Source organism: Oryzias latipes, chromosome 18 (genome assembly GCF_053564925.1).
Source record: "Oryzias latipes strain Hd-rR chromosome 18, Olatipes_Hd-rR_3.1".
NCBI lineage: Eukaryota > Metazoa > Chordata > Actinopteri > Beloniformes > Adrianichthyidae > Oryzias > Oryzias latipes.
The window spans coordinates 33,490,508-33,514,448 of record NC_136254.1 but is presented as its reverse complement, the minus strand read 5'-3'; the positions used below and the strand labels follow the sequence as shown (position 1 = coordinate 33,514,448).

At 43.2% G+C, this 23,941-nt stretch overlaps 1 protein-coding gene across 1 annotated transcript in view; it reads left to right on the top strand.

Annotated features, from left to right (window-relative positions):
- The first annotated feature begins 2,252 nt into the window (after positions 1-2,252).
- The window catches only part of LOC101160542 (endophilin-A1), a 41,758-nt gene continuing 20,069 nt past the window's right edge, over positions 2,253-23,941 (top strand). The window contains exon 1 of the mRNA XM_011473403.4: positions 2,253-2,540. Coding sequence (XP_011471705.1) covers positions 2,496-2,540 — 45 coding nt within the window. The 5' untranslated portion in view covers positions 2,253-2,495. The remainder of the gene's footprint in view (positions 2,541-23,941) is intronic.

Genomic DNA, 23,941 nt, shown 5'->3' with positions numbered 1-23,941 from the left:
TCATCTTCAGTGGAATTATCAGCTGTTAGCATCACTATTGTTATTAAAGAAACATAAAGTTTTTATCCTCAACAAATGTTTTTCCAAAGATGGAATTTGAAAAGATGAGGAGGAATTCATCTGGTGGTTATTTTTACATTTCTTCCTCAAAACTTTAAATCCTTCAGTCATACGTTACTTTTTAATGGGCATTAAAGTTGATATAAAAATGATCAAACATGATCACAGAGTAAAAACAGAGATCAATATTGAAATAGAGACAAACTAGCTTAAACAGTTAAAAGTACATTAGATTACATATTTTCAGTCCCTGCATGTGTATTATAAGCAAATCTATCTAATATATGTATTCCTGTGGAGCCGGTTGAGCCGGTTCCCCAGGAGAACTAGTCCTGTGGTTTCCTTGATTACAGTTTCTTTGTTTGTGGAACTTTATGTTTTTTAATTTAAAAGTAAAAGTCTGCTAATCATCAATTGACGTGTGTCTTTAGATAGAATCAGAAAAGACTATTGGTTTAATCCTCTTTACTCATTTCTTTATTGGATTCTAGTTTGGATTTGTTTGGATTAGTTTGTTTGTGTTTCTGTGATTCCAACATCTGCACACAACAAACATGTAAACGGGCTCCAACGTGCACCGTGACCACGAGCTTCAGGTTAAATCATTGAGGGCTTCAATAGCTACTAGTGGGAATGTTACTATATAAATTACACAAAAATTCAAATTTGAATCAGACATTGAACATTAATCAGTACAATTTTATTAAAACAACAAATTGTAATATTTTTGTACTATTATTATTATTATATATAATGGGGTTAATGTAGCTTTGGGGGGGGGGGGGTAATAATCTATTTTATGACAAAGAAATATCAAAAATGATATCAGACAGACTAAAGCACATAGTTTGGTTGAAATTCTTGCTTACTGAACCGGTAAATTAGCACATTTTTAAAAATCAAAACATATGCAAATATATGGAGGATGTAGAAATACTGATATTAGGCTTTACAAAAAATAAAAAATAAAAAAAAAGAAATCAATGGGGAATGTCCATGTGAAAAAGTAATTGAATGTCCGAGCTGCCCTTAAACGCGCCATCGGACCCTCCAATGAGCTGTCCGTGGTGCTGAAACCGCGTCGGTGTCTGTTCAGTTACAGTGTGTTCAGTTACAGTTCAGACGCCTGCAGAAACGCTCGATCACGTGACCCCACCTGTGATCTTATTATTATTCTGTAGAATTAACTCTTTCACATAGGAGGGTCGCGCGTGCGAGGACGGCTCGTGGACGGTGGAGGGCGGCGCGTTCCTGTCACAGCAGACCTGCGCTCTCGCCCTTCTGAAGATCGTCTATCTGTGAAGACAGACGTCTGACTGACGAGAAATTTGTCTTTTCCTGCATAGTTATCAAAAATCTCTGTAGATGTTAGTTATATAATGTGGATTAAACCAAACTGTGACATTTTTGGTAAAATTGTTTTACATTTTTTTTTTTATCCACAGAAACTCTTGAAGAGTTCTAATCAAAAGAAATAAAAACATTTTTTGTTCACAAAACAGAATATTATTCAAATTCAAAAAAGCTAAAATAAACTTTGTTAAACGTTTTTAATTAATTTATTGGTCTTAATTTCAAAACAACAAAAAAATCTTTTTTTAACAATCTTTAAAAGCTGTTGGAAGTCTTTCCCAGTAAACTATTTTTTTTTTACCATTTTTTAAATTTATTTATGTAATTTTGTTGTAGTTGTTGTTGTTTTTCAAATGTTCTTATTCCTAAACAGATGTTTGATTGGTGTGTACCTTTTTACATTTTTCGGATATAACAAAAAATTGCACCACACGTTTGCAGTGGATCACACGCCACCTTCGTAGCTGTATTTATTTATAATGAGAATATCAGTTTTGATGTCCTTTCTTTTGCTGTTATTTATGAACATTGTTTTTCCTGCCCCATGGTGGGATAAATAAAGTCATTTAATCTAATCTAATCTAAACATTTGCCAATGGGACATTGTTAAACGGATTTCTTTCCTTTTTTTGTTTTATTTCTTTATAATTTATGTCAAGTTCAGACATTACACTACCTAAAACAAGTCTTTGAAATAAATAAAAAATGAACAAGCATAATCCTATTTATTCATTGGAAAACTCAAAATTTTATTGCATATTTAAAAAATAAACAGCTGGACAAACGGGACGTGGATCATTTCGGTTTATTCGTTGGAGTGATCCATCTCGCTCATCAACGATCTCCGCCCTCCGCCTCGCTCGTGCGCCTGAAAATAGATCCAGCAGCTGGGTTTGGTCCGGCCGTCCTCCGCTCCGCTCCCACCGGGTCCCACCGAGCGCTAACGGACACTTATCGACGCGCATCACCGGAGGATTTACGGACGAGTTCCGCCGGGTCGAACCGGTCCACTTCCAGACTCCGTTCTCCGTGAAATTTTTCCGCCGTCAGTTCTTTCTTTTTTCTTCCTCCGCAGCCGAAAGATGTCTGTCGCGGGGCTGAAAAAGCAGTTCCACAAAGCCACCCAGGTGAGCGCTTTAGCCCGTTCTGACCCGGTTCAGCCTTTGTTTCCATGTTTAAAATCTAAAAACAAACATTTCTGTTGTTCTGAACCTTTAAATGAATCTAAACGGAAGTTTAAAACACAACATTTCTGTTTCAAATCATGTTTTATTCCCACAAATCTCGCATTTTATGCTGAAAACAGATTTAATCCACGCAGGTGGATCCTCCTGTCACGTTTGGGTCCAAACTGATCCGGTCCGGTTCACAGTTTCGGTTCTTTACAGGATGTTCTCGTGATGTTTGGAGTGGGGAACCGGGCAGCAGAACCGGGCAAACCCCGGCGCTGAGGCTCGGTTATAATATTATGTAAGAATCCGTAAAGTCCGGAGCTGATTGGCTGCTGCTGAACGCAACAGGGAATTCCCTCCATCCTCCTCCATCTTCTCCCCCCATGCATGCCTTCATCCTGGCTCCTCATCCAAACTTCACTACACCCCCTCTTCCTCACCTCCACCTCAGTTTTCTAACTTCTCCTCTTTCATCTGTTCTTCCTCCCATCATCCTCTCATTCATCCTACAGCTTTCTGTTCTTGTCATTCCTCCAACATCTCTCCATCTGCATCCCTCCTTCACGTCCTCCTCCATCTTTCCGTTTGTCCATTCATTCTTTGTATCATCTTGTTTTTTTCATTGACTCTCTCCTCCACCGTCCTCCCTCTCCAGTCCTTCCCTCCATCTGTCCATCCGTTCGGCCCGGAGCCCCCCCTCTCTGCTCTGCAGGCTGGATGGATGGGTGGAGGTTTACTCTAGCGGATGAGGAAGAAGAGAGGTTGATGAAGATGAGGTTGGGAGCTGCCTGTTGATGAAGGTGAAGATTCCTCCGCTGTGTCACATGACTCTGTTGCCAGAGATCAAAGTGGAGGCGTGTCCTAGTGAGTGGACACTTCAAAGGGCGGTTAGCCCCCCCAGAGTACCTAAAGCTGCAGTTCATCTAATGACCACTAGGGTTGGTTTCCAATGGGAGCCGTTCCCACTGACTCCCATGTTAAAAGTCCAACTTCACAGAAAAACTGAACAGGTAGAACAGGGTGTTCATGTTGGGACCTTTTCGTTTGTGGGGGTTTTTATGAAAGCTCAAACATCTCGTGGGGGTGGGGGGGGGTTGTTTGTACTGACTGGCAGGAGGGTGGAGTTAACTAAACTCCTGCTGTCCTTTGTCCCGCCCCATCACCCAGTGCTGTAACGTTGGGAGGAGAAAGTTCCGGTTAATTTGTTCGTCCCAATTCAGGCTTGATTCTTGCCGTTCGGGACAATCCGTGAGACGTCAGCAATGATCCGTCCACTTGGTTTCTATGGTAACAGTCCCACAGTTTGTGTCGGATGTAGGGACCAGTTTGGGCAAATCTTGAAACGGCAGTGTTGATGGAGATCTTAACGCTGACGTTGGAATCCAGTTTGAGTTCAAGAAGTTCATGAATTCCAGAGGGAAACAAGCTTCACCTCCATTCTCCAACCGCTCCAACAGTGATGCAACATTGGAGATGATCCAGATTGGTGAAGACGCCGTTTATTTCAGGCTGTCCTGCACTTCTGGGACTTTCACAACTTCTCTGGTTTCATTAAAAAGCAGAAAAGCACATCAGAGAAAGATGAGGGTTAGAAACGAATCCGTCTCCCTCAAGCCTGCCGTCTGTCCCGCTGTCATCTGGACAAACTGCTGTTCATTTGTCACCTGGAAATAGAGGATAGTTATTGATCCCTGAGGGGGAAGTGGGTCACGACGGCAGGAAATGAGAGAAATAAAGAGCAGAGACGTCCTGAAAGCTCAGACAGAACCTGAGGGAGACACGGACTGGAATCCGTCCGTCCGTCTAAATGTTTGTTTCACTGAGTTCTACCAGAAAACATTAAAGGTTCTGCTGTGGCATGATGGGAAATATCAAGATCCTACACCGCTCGGTGAACCATAGAGAGAACGTGTTCATGCATGTGTTTTTCTACGGCAGACAGGTCGTAGTGAACACGTGGGATTCAGTATTCTGTCTGACGGTTTACTATCTATCAATACATGATGGAAGGACCTTCAGTTCTCTAGACGTGTAGACGGGACATGTTTGTCATGTTTCAGGCGTATCCCTGCTGGTTGTTTAGCAGTTTCCAGTTTTGTTTCCGTTGAGTCTGAACGAGTTTTGTTATCAACATCACAGACACATTGGTTCTCGGTGTGGTACGGTACTTTGCAGTTCTGTAGTACCTAGCGGTTCTGTAGCACACTAGAGTCCCCAACGGTGTCAAACTACAGCTTTTAGCGGTCATGTTGGGTGGCTTCAGCCATACCCAGTTGCATCATGGGTATTGGTGAGTATGGCCTTAGATTGATCAACAACAGTTGGGCACAAAACCTTGTTGGTGAACATTAGGAGCAGCTGAATACGACTCGGGTCGGTTCAATAAAGTTCTTTAACTGCATCAGAAGAAGCAGAACTGATGTGATGTGGATCGGACGGGTTTTCTGGGTCTGACGGCGTCTCTGAGCAGAACCGTGTGGTTTCCTGAACTCACCGGTTAAAGAAAACAAACAACCTGACTTTGTGCAGTTCAAGAAATCTGTATTTTACATTGAAAACTCTACCAAAGGCTAAACTAAAGGTTGATGACAAACTCCATGAAGCTAAATTTGATGGATTTCTGTCACTTTACACTCGTTTCCAGCAGTTTGGTTGTGACTGAGATAAAACTACTTTCAGGGTCAGATATTTGTTATAAGAGCAAAAACGAAATCTTCATAAGTGATGTTAAAACGTTTCTGATTCCTTCGTACTTGAAATGGAAAAAAAAAACATCAATGAAACCTGTCGTCAGCTGTGGAGGAAAACCTTCAATAGTAATAAATTCATTCATAAACTCAGCTGTTTGTGTAAAACAGGAAACGATCTGCTGTTTGGAGCAGCGGGACGATGACAGCTCACGATGAAGCCCCGCCTCTCTGCTGATCACAGATCAGATCTGGAGGGTTTTCTCCAACCGTCACGCGTGTCGCACGCCAACAACCAAACGCATCAGCGGCGTGTTTGATGTGAAGTGAGGTGCTGACGGCGCCAGGGTGAGCTGGCGGGAAGCGGGGCCAGAAATAGACCCGTGACTCCACGGCAGATGCTGGTGGAGGGCCATGGCGTTGGGGCGGGTGGGGGGTGCGAGTCGTCACAGACTGGTAACTGTGGAAACGGAGCGAGGCAGACTGAACGGCGGTCCGCCTGCTGAAGGTGAGCGCCTGCTGCGGCAGGAGTCACCCTCCGCCTCACTGCATCTTTAATTCATGTCGGTGGAGAAGAGGGACAGCGGGTGGGGGCCGACTTATTACCAGCGCCACGTCGTCCCTCCGAGCTTTGGGGAGTAATTACAGGTTAAATAAACTCAACTCAACAAGAGAACAGCGTGTTCCAATAAGCTGAAGGAAGCCAGACGCCACAGTTTTAACCCTTTGATGCCAGAGCTGTCAGGAAGTACCACACACACTTTGATCTGTCGTAGCTCTGCTGTCATTCATCAGATAACGGAATTCCAGTTAATTCTGAGGCAGAGAATAGCAGCTAAGGTTCATATCGTTGGTACGTTACTGTCAAATGTTGCACATCGGCCCAAAGCCGCTTTTGTCTGCTTCAGAGTCTGTTGGAATTACGGGAATTGTGTTCAAACTCAGAAACTGTCAAATGTTGTAAACAGTGTGACCAGCTGAAGAGGTGAGGTAGTTGAGAGAACATCAACACTGCAGTTAAAGGGTTAAGAACGTGTCTTTAAATGTATTATTAGGGATGAGCGATACATCGGTACCAGTATCAGTATCGGTTGATATAAAAAACATTGTCGTGACTGTTTTCAGATACACAGATGTGTTCTTGTTCCTAATAGATCCTGGAATTGGAAAGTTGATGTTTACAGTCATGAACAGTGACTGACTGTAGTCAGGTATGTTTTATTTTGATAGGGATACATGTTATCCCTGGCAATAGGAAGTTTACAGTTATGTCTAATACTCAATAATGGTCTAAGTGTTTTTAGATTTATTTTTAAAAAGTGATACTTGTTCCTATGAAATACTTTGCTGTTTGTTAAAAAGGTCAAGTACGATGTGATTGTCCAGTAAAAGAAAAGTTGTGTACTTCTAATAAAGAAACATAGAAAATCTAAACGTTGTGTTTTTGTACACACCTAAGTATCAGGAAATATTGGTGTTGGCCTGAAAAACTGATATCGACCCCTCTCTATTTATTGTAAAAGAATCCAGGGGAAATTATTCTAGTCTTAAATTCCATGGGATAGAAACAAATTCGATCCTCATCAGATGTAGACCTTTCTAAAAGTTTCTTCCTTGAAAAGTTTCAAAGATTTTTTTAAGCTGAACAGAATCTTTAAGAAATTTATTTACAGCAATTTACCTGATAGTCCAACATTGCAGAACTCAGAAAATCCAAAGAATCCAGGATCTGTTTGAGTGAAAAGAGTCCTAACCAGCATCAGTTTAACATGAGACTCAATGTGTTTCAATCCATTCTGTGCCAGAGAACAGAAACCAAACACACGGGACTCTGGGGTCAAATGGTCTCCGGCTCAAACAGTGTTGGTGAGAAGGCCTTTAATCTCAGATTCCTCCACAGATTTTCTGTGGGATTAAGATTTAAAGACCAGATACGTTCCTCCTAGACCCCCCCGTGGTTCCTCATGAGTCACTTCCTGTCTGTCTCGTCCATATGTTGGGGGGTCATGGTCCTGCAGGACTGGCCTTCCATTCCAGGATTACACACAGGATTTGGTGGTGCAGCCCCCCTCCCCCCCCTAGTCCCTTTGAGGGACAAATCTGTTGAAACTGCAAAGCATGATGGGTTTCATTCAGACTCCTCTGGATCATTCAGATGTTTGCTGGTAAACATCAGAATGAGGACTCGAGGGCCGCTTTGGAGAAAAAGACCAAACAATGGAGTCGCTTTTTTAGGCAGAACCATCTCTAATCAACTGTCAGGCATGGTGGTGGAGGGGTGATCATTTGAGCTAAGCTTCCTAACTTAAAGACCCACTGTAACTCCCAGGTCGTTATTGTGAATAAGAACACGTTCTTCATATCTAACCCGGTTAAATAAATTATGATTATGTCGTTTGTTGCCAAACTTTAAAAACCTGTCATTTTCTAGGACTAAGTCTCTGCAGAGCGGCAGGAGTTCATCAGAAATCCACCTCTGACTGTTGGTGCTTAAATTAGCCTCCACTGATTTCCCATCATCCCTCTGTTGACCCTCTCTTCCACTAGCTTACAGCCCCTCACAACCACAAGCTAACATTAGCGGTGCATCAAAAACGGCGAGCATTGTCAGAGCTGTCCAACTGTACAGTTCTGATCCAGATTCCAGCTCAGACCAGGAAATCAAAGACCTTCATGGATCTGTTTGCCTACATGTGAATGGATCAGAATGGAGCGCAGTAGGGAGACTTGGGCTCCGCCCATTTTAGTTTCAACGTAACAACTGAGAGAACGATATTTTTTCATCTGGTCCTGATTCATCCCAGTTTGGATAAATAAATACTCAGAAATGTAATTTTAACCTTAGATTATTTTCTATACGTACTTCCTACATCATGAGAAAAACCATTTTCACTGGAGTGGGTCTGTAAGCTCCGGACACTCCGGACATGTAATGCACGTTCAAGAACGAGCTGAACGTGGTTTGTTGAACTTGCATTTAATACATAGTGTTCACACTGCAGAAGCAGGGAGGGGCTTCTTCCTCTTTTGTTTTATTGCTGTGGACTAGCGCATGTCTGCCACCTTCGGTTGGAGGAGTCTTGGTGTGAAGCGTTGTAGTGATGTCAATCTAGTGGATCTGGCTCCAGGCTTTTTCTTTCACAGCTCCATCCCGATAAATGAAAGACTTGGTGTCATAGAATTCCATTTAACTAATCTGTCAAGTTTCAAAGGTTGGCACCTCTGTGAATTTAAAAGGACGTCATCCATACATCCTAACCGCATCAGAGTCCCTGATTGGTCAAACTGGTTTAACTTTTGACAAACACCCAACAGTAGAGTCCAAAAACGGTTGTAGGAACTTGCAGAGCTAAGCGCTAACACAAGAGTTTTGACATCAGCAGCCTGAAACGCCGTATGAAGGGCGGTGTGAACGCAGCGTGACCGTCCATAAATGTGCTTCTCTGCACGTCAGATGACTGCGGAGCCTCTGTGAGGCCATGAGGCAGGAAGCTGCAGCTCGGCTTTAAGTGGGTCATGCATCAGCGTGACGATCTGAGGCCGACTTAAACGACAGCAGCTGAGTTTTAGCGTGGCCCAGATCAGACGGAGATGCTTCTGCAGGACCTTCAGAGAGCTTCACCACAGCCAGAACACCTCCAGATGAACCCAAGGGACCGATGGAGGCAGAGGAGGAACCGTCTCTTCATCTCACATGTCAGAAGGTGGAATCTGTTGATGTGAGGTTGCTGGTTCAATGCTGCAATCAGAGGATGTACGACCTCTGCTGTGATGACTTCTCATTCAGAGGACGAAGGGGTTCCTCTCAAGCCCGTTTGTAATCAGAGAGCGAGCCCTCCTGGTGCCAGCCAATCAGATGCAGGGGGCGTGGCCATGAAAACCTGATCTGAAATTCCTCTGCAGAGGCTTGAAACTGGGACAAATACCAGCAAGAGTCTGTGTTTGTAGAACATGCAGACTCACTCCAGCAGACGGACGAGGCAGAGCGAGGGCGAGCGAGGGGAGAGCGAGAGCGAGCGAGGGCGACGTGAAGCCAAGCGGCCATCGAGCGGTGCGGCCGCCAGCAAGGGCAGGACACCAGACACCGCCGTCCAAGAGGCTGAATAAAACATGAGAGGAGAACTGATCCATGTCCAGGTGTGCAAACATCAAGCAGTGAAAGAACGAGGAGAAGAAACAGTACAACCTCTGAATGTGGAGCAGGAAATCTGACCTTTGATTGGAAGTTTTCTTCTCATTTAGTGGATAAAATTCCAGATTTTTTCCCAGGATTATCACAGAAACATTTAAAATGTGGACTTCTGTGTTCTTGTTGTGGCCACCAAGAAGTTCATTGAAATCCCTTATTTATAAGTAAGGATGAAGTCCCAGTTACGTCTGTTTTAGGCCCAAACTGATTATCGGTTGAGGCTAAAACTTTTTAACACATCAAGAAACGGAAAAGTTTTAATAAACAAATTTATTTTATTAACCTTATTCTAAGTTACAATAGCCTAGAATAAATAAATAACTGTTAAGTAGTGAATTAGGTGATAATTATTCATGTGAGAAAGTTTGTTGAAAGTTTGGTAAAACTTAACTATTCATTGATTGTACTTTTTGTAACTTTTTATTGTTTCACATTAAGCAGAAATAAATATAATTAAAGCTACAAGTAGCATTTAGCGGGCCCGAGCACGTGCCACCGCCTGGCACGAGCGACCGCCCCGTGAGCAATGCCCTGCTCGAGCCATTCTCGTCGTTTTTCCTTGTCCATTCTGGAGCTCCAAGCTAATGTTAATATGACAGCAGCCTGTGGGGGGGGGGGGGGGGGGACTATAATCTGTTGCCTTAAAGGACAAAGACTTTTGCATATAGCATGAAAAAATTTTTTAAATCTAAGCCTCGTTTAGACCTGCTCATTTTCTCATCAAGTAGAAGAAGGTTTTTATCAGATTAAGAAACAAGCAATGATGATAATTGCTATCACTGTCCCTAAGGATGAGAACAATAGAACTCATTCAATTTTCACTACAATGTCTAGATGAGTGTCAGCTATGTCTGATAACTTGGCCAATTAGCTGGACCGGGATCTTACAAAGTGCAGGTGGTTTAACGTCCAGTGTGATGAGTCTGTGGACGGCAACAGTTCAGCATAGCTTTTGGTTTCCACAAGAGAAGAATTCCTGACACATCTGCCCTAACAGACAACTACAAGAGGAGTTGAAATGTATAACACGGTGAAGGAGTTTTTGTGCAGAAAAAGGTACCATTAGAAAAGCTGGTAGCCATACCTGCAGACGGGGCTCCTGCTATGATTGACCGACAAACAGGTTTCATCACTCACTGTAAAGCTGACCAAGACTTTCCAAAATGTCTGCATTACTGCTGCTTCTTTCACCAGTAGGCCTTATGTGCAGAAGTGATTGGCTCTGGACATATAATGACTCCTATTGTGAAAATCATAAAAAACCTCAGCTGCAAAGCAAAACAGAACAGGATTTTTAAGGAGCTATTGGTGGAGATATCTGCTGAATATGGTGAATCTGAACTTGTATTCTTGACTGACATTACTGGAAAACTAAACCACTTGATCTGCGAGCTGCAAGACATTGGTAAAACTATATTTTTTTATTGACCAGCCTGCCTGAGCCAGTGTTTTTCTTGTGGGGATCTTTTCTGCCAGGGCTTTCCAGCTTGGTCAGTGGATGTTGCTGCAGTTGTCTCCCTTGCTGGGACAGCTGGAGTTAAACACAGCAGCCTCACGGCTGTGAAGTGGACCCCGTTGCTGTCCCAGTCTGGATGGGCACTGTGGTGATGTTCCAATGTTCAGGCTGGCTCCTGGTATGAAGAGATTCCCAAGTACCATTTCCTAACCGCAGAGCCAAGGATGTGTTTACATGTTTAGGTCAAAAATGTGATGAACAGCTTCATGTTGTCTATTGATGTAAGTTTAAACCTAAACATGTTTCCCTGTTACTAATCCAGTTGATATGGTTCTCCACCTGTGTCTAGGTGATAGAAAAGCATTTTTTTATATTTAGAGCTCCAAGCAAACAAACAGTTGTCTATATAAGAGCTTTTACAATTGTGGACTTTTAGCAGGTCTCTGAATACATGTGACCAATGTATGGTGGATTTTCACAGACTTTGTGTAAAACTGAACGTGACAGAGACTTTGGAGAAGTGGCTACATTGCTCTGGACTTCTTTGTTTCATCCACAGAAGAGTAAAATATGTGATTGATTTTGAAAAGCTGCTGAAAAATGTATCTTTTTAAAATTGCAATTTCTAATTTGGGTTTTACATTTTTTGTTCCATTTTTTGTGATTGTATTAGAAAGATTTGTTATTTATTTGGTGTTTAAAGGTGGTACATAATGTATATACACAATCTTCTTAGAGACATTTGCTATATGTTGTGTTTGTTGTCGTTGTAGTTTAATTTCTTTGGATGTATTGAAAGGAAATGAAAAGAATTTGCAGCATTGATTAAAAAAGCATAAAAGAGACATTTACTGTCTGATGTTACATCTGTAGGAGTGTACTGAGACAGGGTTTTGTTTTGGAGCACATTCATATATTTTGTTTGTGAAAAAAAAAAAAGATAAAATATAAAGTTAATTGTATTTTGGATGAATAAAAAAGCAATGATTAGTGCTAAGGATGTATAAAAGACAAACAAAACAAAGGAAATTGCTGTATTTTAGTGTTGAACTAGGCTTTCTAACTGTTCTACTTTCTGTCTGCCACTCCTGGCTAATTTACATGTGAGCACACAGCCGGGGGGGGGGGGGGGGGGGGGGGGGGGGGCTAACTCCACTCCTGCAGCAGGGGAGACTGATGAAAAGCTTGAGGATGTAAGATTGAATAAATAAAATCCTAGAGTTGACCAGTTCATTTTATAAATGTAAATATTTTTTATTTTGGTGTTGATAAACTAAACAGATGTTATGATAAAAATATTTGCTTGAGTCAAAATGTCCAAAAATTTGCTTTCAGCACAATAGGGTGATTAAGGTGGTTAAATGTTTATCGTACGTATAGTGCTGCTTTTCAAACGTGGAGCTTTGTAAGACGCATCTAATTCTGAAATCTCAGCTTCCTGAGACAAACGGCTGATTTCCTATGAAGCTTGATTATATGATCATGCTTCATGATCATTTATGAACATATATAGCTCGTCCAAAATTGTCATATCCATGGGTTCAGAATGGAAGTTTCATCAAATCTATTTAATTTCAGTGAGATCAGACAAGGAATGTGAACGTGAGAGCAACATTTGTGCATGGCGAGATACCCAACTTCGCCGCTCTGTCACGACCACACCCCCGCGTTGAAAGATTTGTTTTTCATCAGAGTAAACTTCAATGGTTTTTCAACAGGTGGACGTCATTTTGAGGTGTGTTTGCTCATCCTACTTGGAGCAGTGATGCTCCAAGTAAAACATGTAATTTCCTGTTGCCAACAGGTGGCGCTACACCTGTTTCGGATTTTTCCACTGCAGATGTGTTCAAAGTCAGACTACAATAATGCACAACAAATTTGGATCAGATTAGATTATTTATGGCTGAGTAATGGCCATTTTTCTTTTCATGGCGTGATTTCGAAACGACCTCAAATTTTGACGCGCCGCCACGGTCACAAACAACCGTAAAAACTTAAAAGCTTCGCAATTTAAGATCGGACATGTGTTTAGTTTACAAAACCAAAGTTTGGAGTCATTGTTCAAAAATCTCTAGGAGGAGTTCGTTCCAGAACGAGGCCTGCAAAGGACCAAAATAGAGCAAAACTGACATATTGACATCAATATAGCAGACTTCCTGTGCGACTGACAGCTTGGTCCCAAGAGACTTTTTTGTAGGTTTCCATCTGATGAACATGTCCTGTAAATATCAAGCTTGTATGTTAAAGAACATGGCGGGGCTCTCAAAAACAAACATGGTAGGTGGCGCTATTGAGCCGTTTCTTGTTCACCCATGCAAGTGCTGTGTATCTAAGTTGGATATATGTAAGAGGCCTCTCATTCTGAAATCTCAGCCTCGTGATACAAACGGCTGATTTTTTATGAATTTTTAATTATCTGACTGCAACGCAATCAACCACTTCCTGTTTGGTGGTGGCTTGCGCAGGCACCGTCAGGTGTACACCCATGAAACTTTAGACGATGAGAGAAAACCCTTATGAGTATCTCCTGTTGTAATTTTATGAATGTCGGACAAAGCACAGAGAAAAGATAGGTCAGAATGTGACATAAAATGTATTTGTCAATATCTAGGTGGCGCTATGGAGCTCGTCCAAGATTGTCATATCCATGGGTTCAGAATGGAAGCCTCATCACCTCTATTGAATTTCAGTGAGATTGGACAAGGAATGTGCACGTGAGAGCAACTTTTGTGTGCATGGCGAGACGCCCAACTTCGCCGCTCTGTCACGACCACACCCCCGCATTGAAAGTTATGGCTTTTTATCAGAGTAAACATCAATGGCTTTTCAACAGGTGGACATCATTTTGAGGTGTGTCGGCTCATCCTACTTGGAGCAGTGATGCTCCAAGTAAAACATGTCATTTCCTTTTACCAGCAGGTGGCGCTACACCTATTCCAGATTCTTCCACTGCAGATGTGTTCAAAGTCAGACTACAATCATGCATATCAACTTTGGATCATATTGGATTTTGCATGGCTGAGTAATGGCCATTTTTCTTTTCATGGCGTGTTTTCAAAATGACCTCCATTTTCGACGCGCCGCCACGGTCACAAACAACCGTAAAAACGTAAAAGCTTCGCAATTTAACATCGGACATGTGTTTAGTTTACAAAACCAAAGTTTGGAGTCATTATTCATAAATCTCTAGGAGGAGTTCGCTCTAGAGCGAGGCCTGCAAATGTCCAAAATGAAGCAAAAATGACATATTGACCTCAATATATCAGACTTCCTGTGCGAGTGACAGGTGGGTCCTTTCAGACTTTTTTGTAGGTCTCCATCTGAAGAACATGCCCTGTAAAAATCAAGCTTGTACGTTAAAGCGTATGCGGGGCGTCGGGACAAAAGTCACTGTAGGTGGCGCTATCAAGCCGTTTTTCTGCGCCCATGCCAATCTCCTATAAAATACGAAATTTTTCGCGACTCCTGATGTGTGTGCTAAATTTGGTGAGTTTTGGGGTATGTTAAAGGCCTCAAAAAGGCGACTCTTCCGGTAGAATAATAATAATTAAAGCTACAAGTAGCATTTAGCGGGCCCGAGCACGTGCGACCGCATGGCACGAGCGACCGCCCCGTGAGCAACGCCCTGCTCGAGCCATTCTCGTCGTTTTTTCTTGTCCATTCTGGAGCTCCAAGCTATTGTTAATACGACAGCAGCCTGGGGGGGGGGGGGGGGGGGGCCTGTAATCTGTTGCCTTAAGGGACAAAGACTTTTGCATATAGCATGAAAAAAATTCAAGCAATGATGATAATTGCTATCACTGTCCCTAAGGATGAGAACAATAGAACTCATTCAATTTCCACTACAATGTCTAGATGAGTGTCAGCTATGTCTGATAACTTGGCCAATTAGCTGGACCGGGATCTTGCAAAGTGCAGGTGGTTAACGTCCAGTGTGATGAGTCTGTGGACGGCAACAGTACAGCATAGCTTTTGGTTTCCACAAGAGAAGAACTCCTGACACATCTGCCCTAACAGACAATTACAAGAGGAGTTGAAATGTATAACACGGTGAAGGAGTTTTTGTGCAGAAAAAGGTACAATTAGAAAAGCTGGTAGCAGTGACTGCAGATGGGACTCCTGCTATGATCAATAGACAAACAGGTTTCATCACTCACTGTAAAGCTGACCCAGACTTTCCAAAATGTCTGCATTACTGCTGCGTCATTCACCAGCAGGCCTTATGTGCAGAAGTGATTGGCTCTGGACATATAATGACTCTTATTCTGAAAATCGTAAACAACCTCAGCTGCAAAGCTAAACAGCACAGGATTTTTAAGGTGCTATTGGAGGAGATGTCTGTTGAATATGGTGAATATGAACATTGTGAATCTGAACTTGCATTCTTGACTGACATTACTGGAAAACTAAACCACTTGATCTGCGAGCTGCAAGACAATGGCAAAACTATTTTTTTTTGACCAGCCTGCCTGAGCCAGTGTTTTTCTTGTGGGGATCTTTTCTGCCAGGGCTTGTCAGCTTGGTCAGTGGATGTTGCTGCAGTTGTCTACCTTGCTGGGACAGCTGGAGTTAAACACAGCAGCTCACGGCTCTGTAGTGGACCCCGTTGCTGTCCCAGTCTGGATGGGCACTGTGGCGATGTTCCAATGGCCAGGCTGGCTCCTGGTATAAAGAGATTCCCAAATACCATTTCCTAACCGCAGAGCCAAGGATGTGTTTACATGTTTAGGTCAAAAATGTGATGGACAGCTTCATGTTGTCTAAACATGCCACCCTGTTATTAATCCAGTTGATATGGTTCTCCATCTGTGTCTAGGTGATAGAAAAGCATTTTTTTTATATTTAGAGCTCTAAGCAAACAAACAGTTGTCTATATAAAAGAGCTTTTACAATTGTGCACTTTTAGCAGGTCTCTGAGTTCATGTGACCAATGTATGGTGGATTTTCACAGACCTTGTTTAAAACTGAAGGTGAGAGAGACTTAGAGAAATGGCTTCATTGTTCTGGAGTTCTTTGTTTCATCCACAGAAGAGTAGAATTGGTGATTGATTTTGAAAAGCTGCTGAAAAAAGTATCTTTTTCAAATTGCAATTTCTAACTTGGGTTTTACATTTTGTGTTCCATTTTTTGTGCTTTAATTGGGAAGCATTTGTTATTTGTTTGGTGTTTTTAAGGTTCTGCAAATATACACATCATTTTTTAGAGACATTTGTTATCAGTTGTGTTTGTTGATTTGTAGTTTAATTTCATTGGATGTATAGATGTCGTGTGGGGGGGAGGCTCGAGAGCAGGTAGGACCCAGGCGCAGAGACGGGAGGCAAACGGGTTCAGGGCAAGTGGGTTTATTTAACTAACAAAAAGCGCTGCAGAGCAGGATGACAAAACTAAAAACAAAAACTTACTGTGGCATGGCAAGGGACATGGACGCTAGACAAGAAGACGTGATCAACATGAGCAGAAGTTAATGGACCAGCACAGGAGGAAGGCAGAGACAAGACTTATATACAGACAGGGCAGACAAGACACAGGTGAACACGATTAGGGCAGATGGGGACCAAAGGAAGTAAAACTCAAGAAACATGACAAGACAGGAAACCTTTCAAAATAAAACAGGAAACAGAACCAAACAAGACAGAACAAGAACTAAAGCGAAAAAAAAGACAACAAACTGAAACCATGACAATAGAAAGGAAAAGAAGTTCAAACATTGATTATAAAAAAGGATATAAGAGATAAAAAAAAAAAGAAAAAGGAAAAGAAAAAAGATAAAATATTGATTTAATTGCATTTTGAATGAATAAAAAACAATGATTAATAGAATCAGAATCAGAATCAGGAATCAGAAAAAGTTTTATTGCCAGGTTCAGTAGAGCGCACTTTACAAAACGAGGAATTTGACTTGGTGTATAGTGCAATTAAGAATAAGTTAAAAATTAAGTTAACAACAACAACACACTATATACAGTAGAGTAAGGTGAATTAAAGTGGGAGCACAGATGGGCTGGGATGGTGGGGCCTGTAAGTGGCACCGACAGTCCTTTGGTGGGCGGGGGGGGAGGGGGGGGTCACCTGGGGGAGTTGGGGTTCTGTTCAGCAGGCTGGCTGCAGTGGGGAAGAAGCTGTTCTTGTGGCGCGAGGTCCTGGTCCTTATGGACCGGAGCCTCTTGCCAGAAGGGAGGGGCCGAAAGAGATTATGTCCTGGATGAGAGGGGTTGGCTACAATCCTGGCTGCCCGCCTCCAGGTCCTGGAGATGTGCAGCTCCTGGAGAGACGGGAGGTGGCAGCCGATCACCTTCTCTGCTGAGTGGATGACGCGTTGCAGCTTGGCCTTGTCTCTGGCCGTGGCCGCAGCGAACCAGACTGTGATGGAGGACGTGAGGGTGGATTCGATGATGGCGGTGTAAAAGTCTACCAGCATCTTTTCAGGGAGGTGAAACTTCTTCAGCTGCCTCAGGAAGTACATCCTCTGCTGGACCTTCTTAGTGATGGAGCTGATGTTCTGCTCCCACTTGAGGTCCTGGCTGATGATGGTTCCCAGGAAGCAGAAGGACTCCACAGAGGTCACCGGGGAGTCACAGAGGATGACAGGGGGGAGGGGGGCTGGGGCCTTCCTGAAGTCCACTGTCATCTCCACTGTCTTCAGAGCATTAAGCTCCAGGTTGTTAGCGCTGCACTATGACACCAGCCTGGCTATTTAACTCCTGTAGGCCGACTCATCTCCGTCAGAGATGAGGCCGATGAGTGTGGTGTCGTCAGCAAACTTCAGGAGTTTGACAGACAGGTGACCAGCTGTGCAGCTGTTTGTGTACAGGGAGAGTAACAGGGGTGAAAGGACACAGCCCTGGGGGGATCCGGTGCTTGTGGTCCGAGTATCTGAGACGAGCTTCCCCAGCCTCACATACTGCTGTCTGTCCGTCAGGAAGTCTGTGATCCACCTGCAGGTGGAGTCAGGCACATTCATCTTGGAGAGTTTTTAATACTAAAGATGTATGAAAGACATACCGAAAAAATATGTCTTTCAGTGTTTAACTGGCTGTCTTTGGATTATGCATGCCTGAGTAATGACCATTCTTACTCCTCATCTCTCTGTTCACTGCTTGCTAATTTACATAGCAGGGGTCCCAGCAGGAGGGGGCGGGGTTGTAACACGACTCCTTCAGCAGAGCCAGGCTGAGAGAGGCTTTGACATGTAAGATGTTAGATGTTAGAATGCCAGATGTTAGAATGACCAGTTCATTTTATATCTATGAAAATATTCAGGGAGCTATGGGACATGTTCAGCTTTAGGTCTGTGAAAATTGGTGTCGATTGTTGAAACATAAGTTACCATAAAAAAATGTTTGTTTGGAGTCTAGACAGATTTAACACAGGTTTTTGGATGAAAAGGATTTTTTATAAATCATCTGTTACACTTTTAAGTCTGAAAAAAATATGGAAGGCAGCAAACACAGATCCCTACCGTTTTTAATTTTTTTGTGCTGATATTTGAAAGATAAGTTATGCAAAAAAATAGGTGTTTGCAGTTTTGCCTAAAAAGACGTTTTCGGACCTTTTTGGATGTAATGCTCTCTAAGATGTCACCTGTAACTTCAATCATTCTGAATTTTTTTAGGAAGCAGTAGCACATAAATGCCTATGAAAGTTGAATTCTTGGTGCTGATAACCTAAACAGAATTTATGCTAAAAATCTTTGTTCAGTCCAAAATTGCATAGGAAAAACACCGGTATGAAGTTTCTCGTAGACCCTATAGTGCTATCTATCAAAGTTGGAGATTTGTAAGAGGCATCTAACTCTGAAATCTCAGCTTCCTGAGACAAACGGCTGATTTGCTATGAAGCTTTGTTTTATGAGTAAGTGCAATTGACCACTTCCTGTTTGGGGGGGCCTTATGAAGGCACCGTCAGATGTACACCCATGAAATTTTAGATGATGAGAGAGGACCTTTCTGAGTATCTCCAGTTTTAATTTCATGCACGTCGGACGAAGCGCAGAGAAAAGATAGGGAAGAATGCGACAAAAACTGTTTTTTTCAATAACTAGGTGGCGCTATGGAGCTCGTCCAGAATTGTCATATCCATGGGTTCAGAAAGGAAACCTCATCATATCCATTGAATTTCAGTGAGATTGGACAACGAATGTGCACGTGAGAGCAACTTTTGTGTGCATGGCGAGACGCCCAACTTCGCCGCTCTGTCACGACCACACCCCCGCATTGAAAGTTATGGCTTTTTATCAGAGTAAACTTCAATGGCTTTTCAACAGGTGGACATCATTTTGAGGTGTGTCGGCTCATCCTAATTGGAGCAGTGATGCTCCAAGTAAAACATGTCATTTCCTTTTGCCAGCAGGTGGCGCTACACCTGTTCTGGATTTTTCCACTTCTGATGTGGTCAGATTCAGACTACAATCATGCATATCAATTTTGGATCAGATTGGATTATGCATGGCTGAGTAATGGCCATTTTCCTTTTCATGGCGTGTTTTCGAAACGACCTCCAAGTTCGACGCGCCGCCACGGTCACAAACAACCGTAAAAACTTAAAAGCTTCGCAATTTAACATCGGACATGTGTCTAGTTTACAAAACCAAAGTTTGGAGTCATTACTCCAAAATCTCTAGGAGGAGTTCGTTCTAGAGCGAGGCCTGCAAATGTCCAAAATGAAGCAAAAATGACATATTGACCTCAATATATCAGACTTCCTGTGCGAGTGACAGGTGGGTCCTTTCAGACTTTTTTGTAGGTCTCCATCTGAAGAACATGCCCTGTAAAAATCAAGCTTATACGTTGAAGCCTATGCGGGGCGTCGGGACAAAAGTCACTGTAGGTGGCGCTATCGAGCCGTTTTTGTGCGCCCATGCCAATCTCCTATAAAATACGAAATTTTTCGCGACTCTTGATGTGTGTGCCAAATTTGGTGAGTTTTGGGGTATGTTAAAGGCCTCAAAAAGGCGACTCTTCCGGTAGAATAATAATAATAATAATAATAAACATTCGAATTACAATAGGGTCCTTGCACTCCGTGCTCGGGCCCTAATAATAATAATAATAATAATAAACATTCGAATTACAATAGGGTCCTTGCACTCCGTGCTCGGGCCCTAAATACATTTTGACCAAAGTCACTGTTGATTTTATATTTAAAGCCCAGAAATAAAACTTAAAGTTTCATTTACCTTAAATCTTGGTTCACATAAAGCTTCACATATGATTCATAATGAATTGCTCGGTGTAAACTTTACATGAACACAACAATAACACAAAAATGTCATTCAGAACACTTTGGTTTAGATCAAAGAAACAAATCTGTTCATTTAATGTTCAGTCAGTTTTAGAAATGATCTAAAAGTGTCACAGAAAGGTCCTGGACCGAGTTTCCACATGTTTACAGCAGCTCATGTAACAGAATTCAGCCAATCACAATCCAGACACTGTGGACAGTGCTTAGATGATTGATTTTATGTCATCATTCGGCGAAGAGGACGGCTTTTATTCAGGGTTTCCGCTCCTTTCAGCAGCGATGGAGCCACAATCACGATCAGGAATATTCAGATTCGTCCAGAGAGAACGGGCAAAACGAAGAGAAGAAAACGGTCCAAATGTTGCTCTCTCACCAGTGTTGTCGTGGCAACGGTGCACATGTGCGGAGGGAGCAGGCCCGCTGCCAGCACAGACACACAAGGCGGGCCGCGCTCTGGTTGGCACGCTCAATAATTGATGGTCCCTGAAGGCATCACGCGTGACGGAGCATCAGAGGAGCGAGACCTGAGCGCCGCTGCGGCTTCACGCTTCGGGTTCCACGGGAAGGCGACGCATCGGCGACCTCTGACCTCTGCTGGCTTCAGTCACCAGATACGCCGCCTGTTGAGAGTCCTCTGGACGGAGACGGGACAGCGGATTGGTGGAGACAAACGTCATTCCTTCAAGAGCTCTGATTAGGACTCAAACTGTGAAGTGGAGGATCTTCTGCTCTGAGCTGGAGGAGGATGGACTCCAGGATGTTTATGATGGGATGTACTGAACTAAACATGATTCGGGCCTGAAGACGCATTTGGGTTCAGTCTGATCTTTGTGAGCTGCTCAGCAAAGGAAATGTTCTCATCATCATCTTCATAATCGACATTAAGAGAACAGTTCAGTCCTCAGTCACATGTTACCTTACTTCCGTGTTGCATCAGCGTTTGTTGTTGTTGGTTGCAGAATAAATGTGCATTAATATTCTTTTTAATACTTCAGCAGGTGGTCCACAACCTGTTCAGGTGGGACAATTCTTTGCCTCCCTGTTTCCATCCGGAGGGGCATTTGGGACTAACACTTGTTATACTAATGTATTATTAAGTGGTGTTTACTTTACTGCTCAGTCTCAAAAAATCCATTAGAACCTAAAGAGCTGAGAAATCTGCAGCAGGATGACGGACATTAAAATGAGTGGATGTTTCTGCTGCTGCAGTTTTATCACCTTCAGAAATCTTGAGGCTCCGCCTTCAGGTCAGGGATCTGCAGCCTCACTGACCAAACAGGGACTCCTCTGTATGGTGATGAGCCCCCCCCCCCCCCCCCCCCCCCCCCCCGCCCCGAATGCAGGTTTCTGTTCAACTTTAACAGAGTTTGGCAGCTGAGCTGAAACTGAAGCATCGATGCTGACAGAGAGGCCCAGGTCTCTAGAAGACGAGAGGCTGGAGTCTGTGTGTGTGTGTGTGTGTCTGTGATTGTATGTGTGTGTGTGTGATTGTATGTGTGTGTGTGTGATTGTATGTGTGTGTGTGTGTGTGTGGGTGTGTGTGTGTGATTGTGTGTGTGTACCTTCAGTAACAAGTGTGGAGATGCTCTGAGACTTTTATGTGTTTGAACTCAAAAACTGATCTACAATCCATCTGGGTTATTGATTTCCCTTCATGTCAGACAGATTCCGTCCGATGGCGCTGGGAGGTTTTAGAGATTGTTAACTAAAACAGAAAAAATAAAAATAATTTATATATTTTGACTTTGTATAATGAACCCTTTAGCATCAGCGCTCTAGTGTTGACGTTCTTTGAATGACTGTAACTCTTCCACTGTTTCTGCTGTCAGTGTAAATCCAACAGAGAGAAGCAGCTTCCTGCTGATATGCAGCACTTTGCTCTGCTCCTCGGTGGGTGGGGGCCTTGTGCTGGGCCCCCTGGTGTGGGGAGGGCCCTGTCTCTGGCTGGGCTGGGGCTCTCCGTGCTCCTGTACCCCCCTGCTGTCTGTTGTGGGTCTAAAGCTACGGAGCGGGCAGGTGTAGGGTTTGATTCCCGGCCTTGCTGTCATGACTCCAGCGTCCGTCCCGGCTCTGGGAATGAGCTGTGATGTTCTCCATGAGGAGCTTCATGACATGAATACTGATCTGCAGAGAATCTGACTCTCTGGAACTCAGCTGGGGGTCTGCAGGAGCCTCTTCAGTCTCATGGTGTTTGTCAGATTTAAGAAGCGACATTGAATAGTTTCTGCAGTGTTCTCTGGAGAGAAGCTGCATTTCTCCTTGGATTCATTGACTGTCATCAGAATCTCCCAGCAGGAGAAGAAGAAGAAGAAGAAAAAGCCTTTTCCTTCCATTAAACAACCATTTTCTGCTGAAAGTCTCCTGGAGCTGCAGAATGTGGTAAAAATATTCAGAAAGTGGGCGGGTTGGAGTCCAAATACAGTCAGTCTTTAATGCTTCATGATGTCGGAGTACAGATGTTAGATTTTAGGACACAGACATGTCAGAGTTTGTCTGTTAGTGACTGGAAGAGGATTATGAATCATTCTCTCCTGTGGAGCAGTTATTGATCCACCATTGATTCTGTATTAAGCAGAACCCCAAAGGATCGCCTCAACAGACCATGATGGATGGAAAAGGTTTATACCAGGAGTCTGTAGGTTACGCGTCTTCCTTAACTCAATCTGACAGATTAGTTTAACAAAAGGAACTGAAAAAAAAGAAAGAAAGTGTCAGCCAACATTTGTTCCAGAGGATTTACTCGTGAATGGAGTCCATCAAGCTGAAAACAGCCTGGATGCTTCTTGTCTTCTTACCTTTCCTCATTCCTCTCTCAGCCACCTGTAGTCAGCAGGTTTCTGACCCAATTCTATGTTTTTTTTATAAATCTGAGATGTCTGGTAGTTATTAGATATTTGGAATATTGAAGGTGTTTGCATTTAAACGAGCTTTGGAACCGCCATCCTTAGAAGATCGTCAGAAGAGTCTTTTCTGTTTGGACTCCATTGTTGTTTCAGTGACTTGTGGGAATGTCTTCTTTTTGTGTTAGTCAGTAGAACACAGGGGATAAACCCTTTAACACCTAAACTGTCGCCGATGACGGGAAATAACTCGCCTGGTTACATCATTTCCTGACTTGTCTTCCCTCTGAGCCACATTCTCTTTCAATGTTCCCTCTTCTCTCCCTCTCTTATCGTGTTCTGCACAGTCTCTCTCGGTTGCTCTTCCCTCTCCTCCTCCTGGGTTTGTTATCGCTCTGCCGCTTCAATCTTTTCCCTTCGCGTCCAGATTACTGACGTTTTGTCAGACATCCACAGTAAAGATGGTGATCTCATCTCAGAAAGGTTTTAGGGCCACAGATTAGTTTCAGATTAAAGGACCGGAGGAACAAACAGAAGCGATGACCTGGAATTATCTCACCCAGAGAGCGTCTCTCTGTGTCTTCAATGGACTTGGGTTTTGGGAGGTCTTCCTCAAAGAGGTCACGGTTTCAGCTTCTGCTGCTTTGTCAGTTTTATTGCATCTTTGTCAGCCCTCGCTGTGAAGCTTCAGCAAACAAACGCCCACAACTGATGAAAGGTCCAATCCTGGAATAAAAAAAGTTTGTGTTTTTATGTTTTGCTTGGAAGAATGCATGAAAGGAACCCAAACGAAGCAAACGGAGGATTTTATTAGCATTCTCAATCTATTTGAACCCACGAGACCCTCTAGATGCGAAGACAACCTGCGTTCTGTCATTCACACTATATGAGAACTGGTGACTCCTCCCCCTTGGCGTTCCAAACAAGAAGTGGCCCTAAGCAGC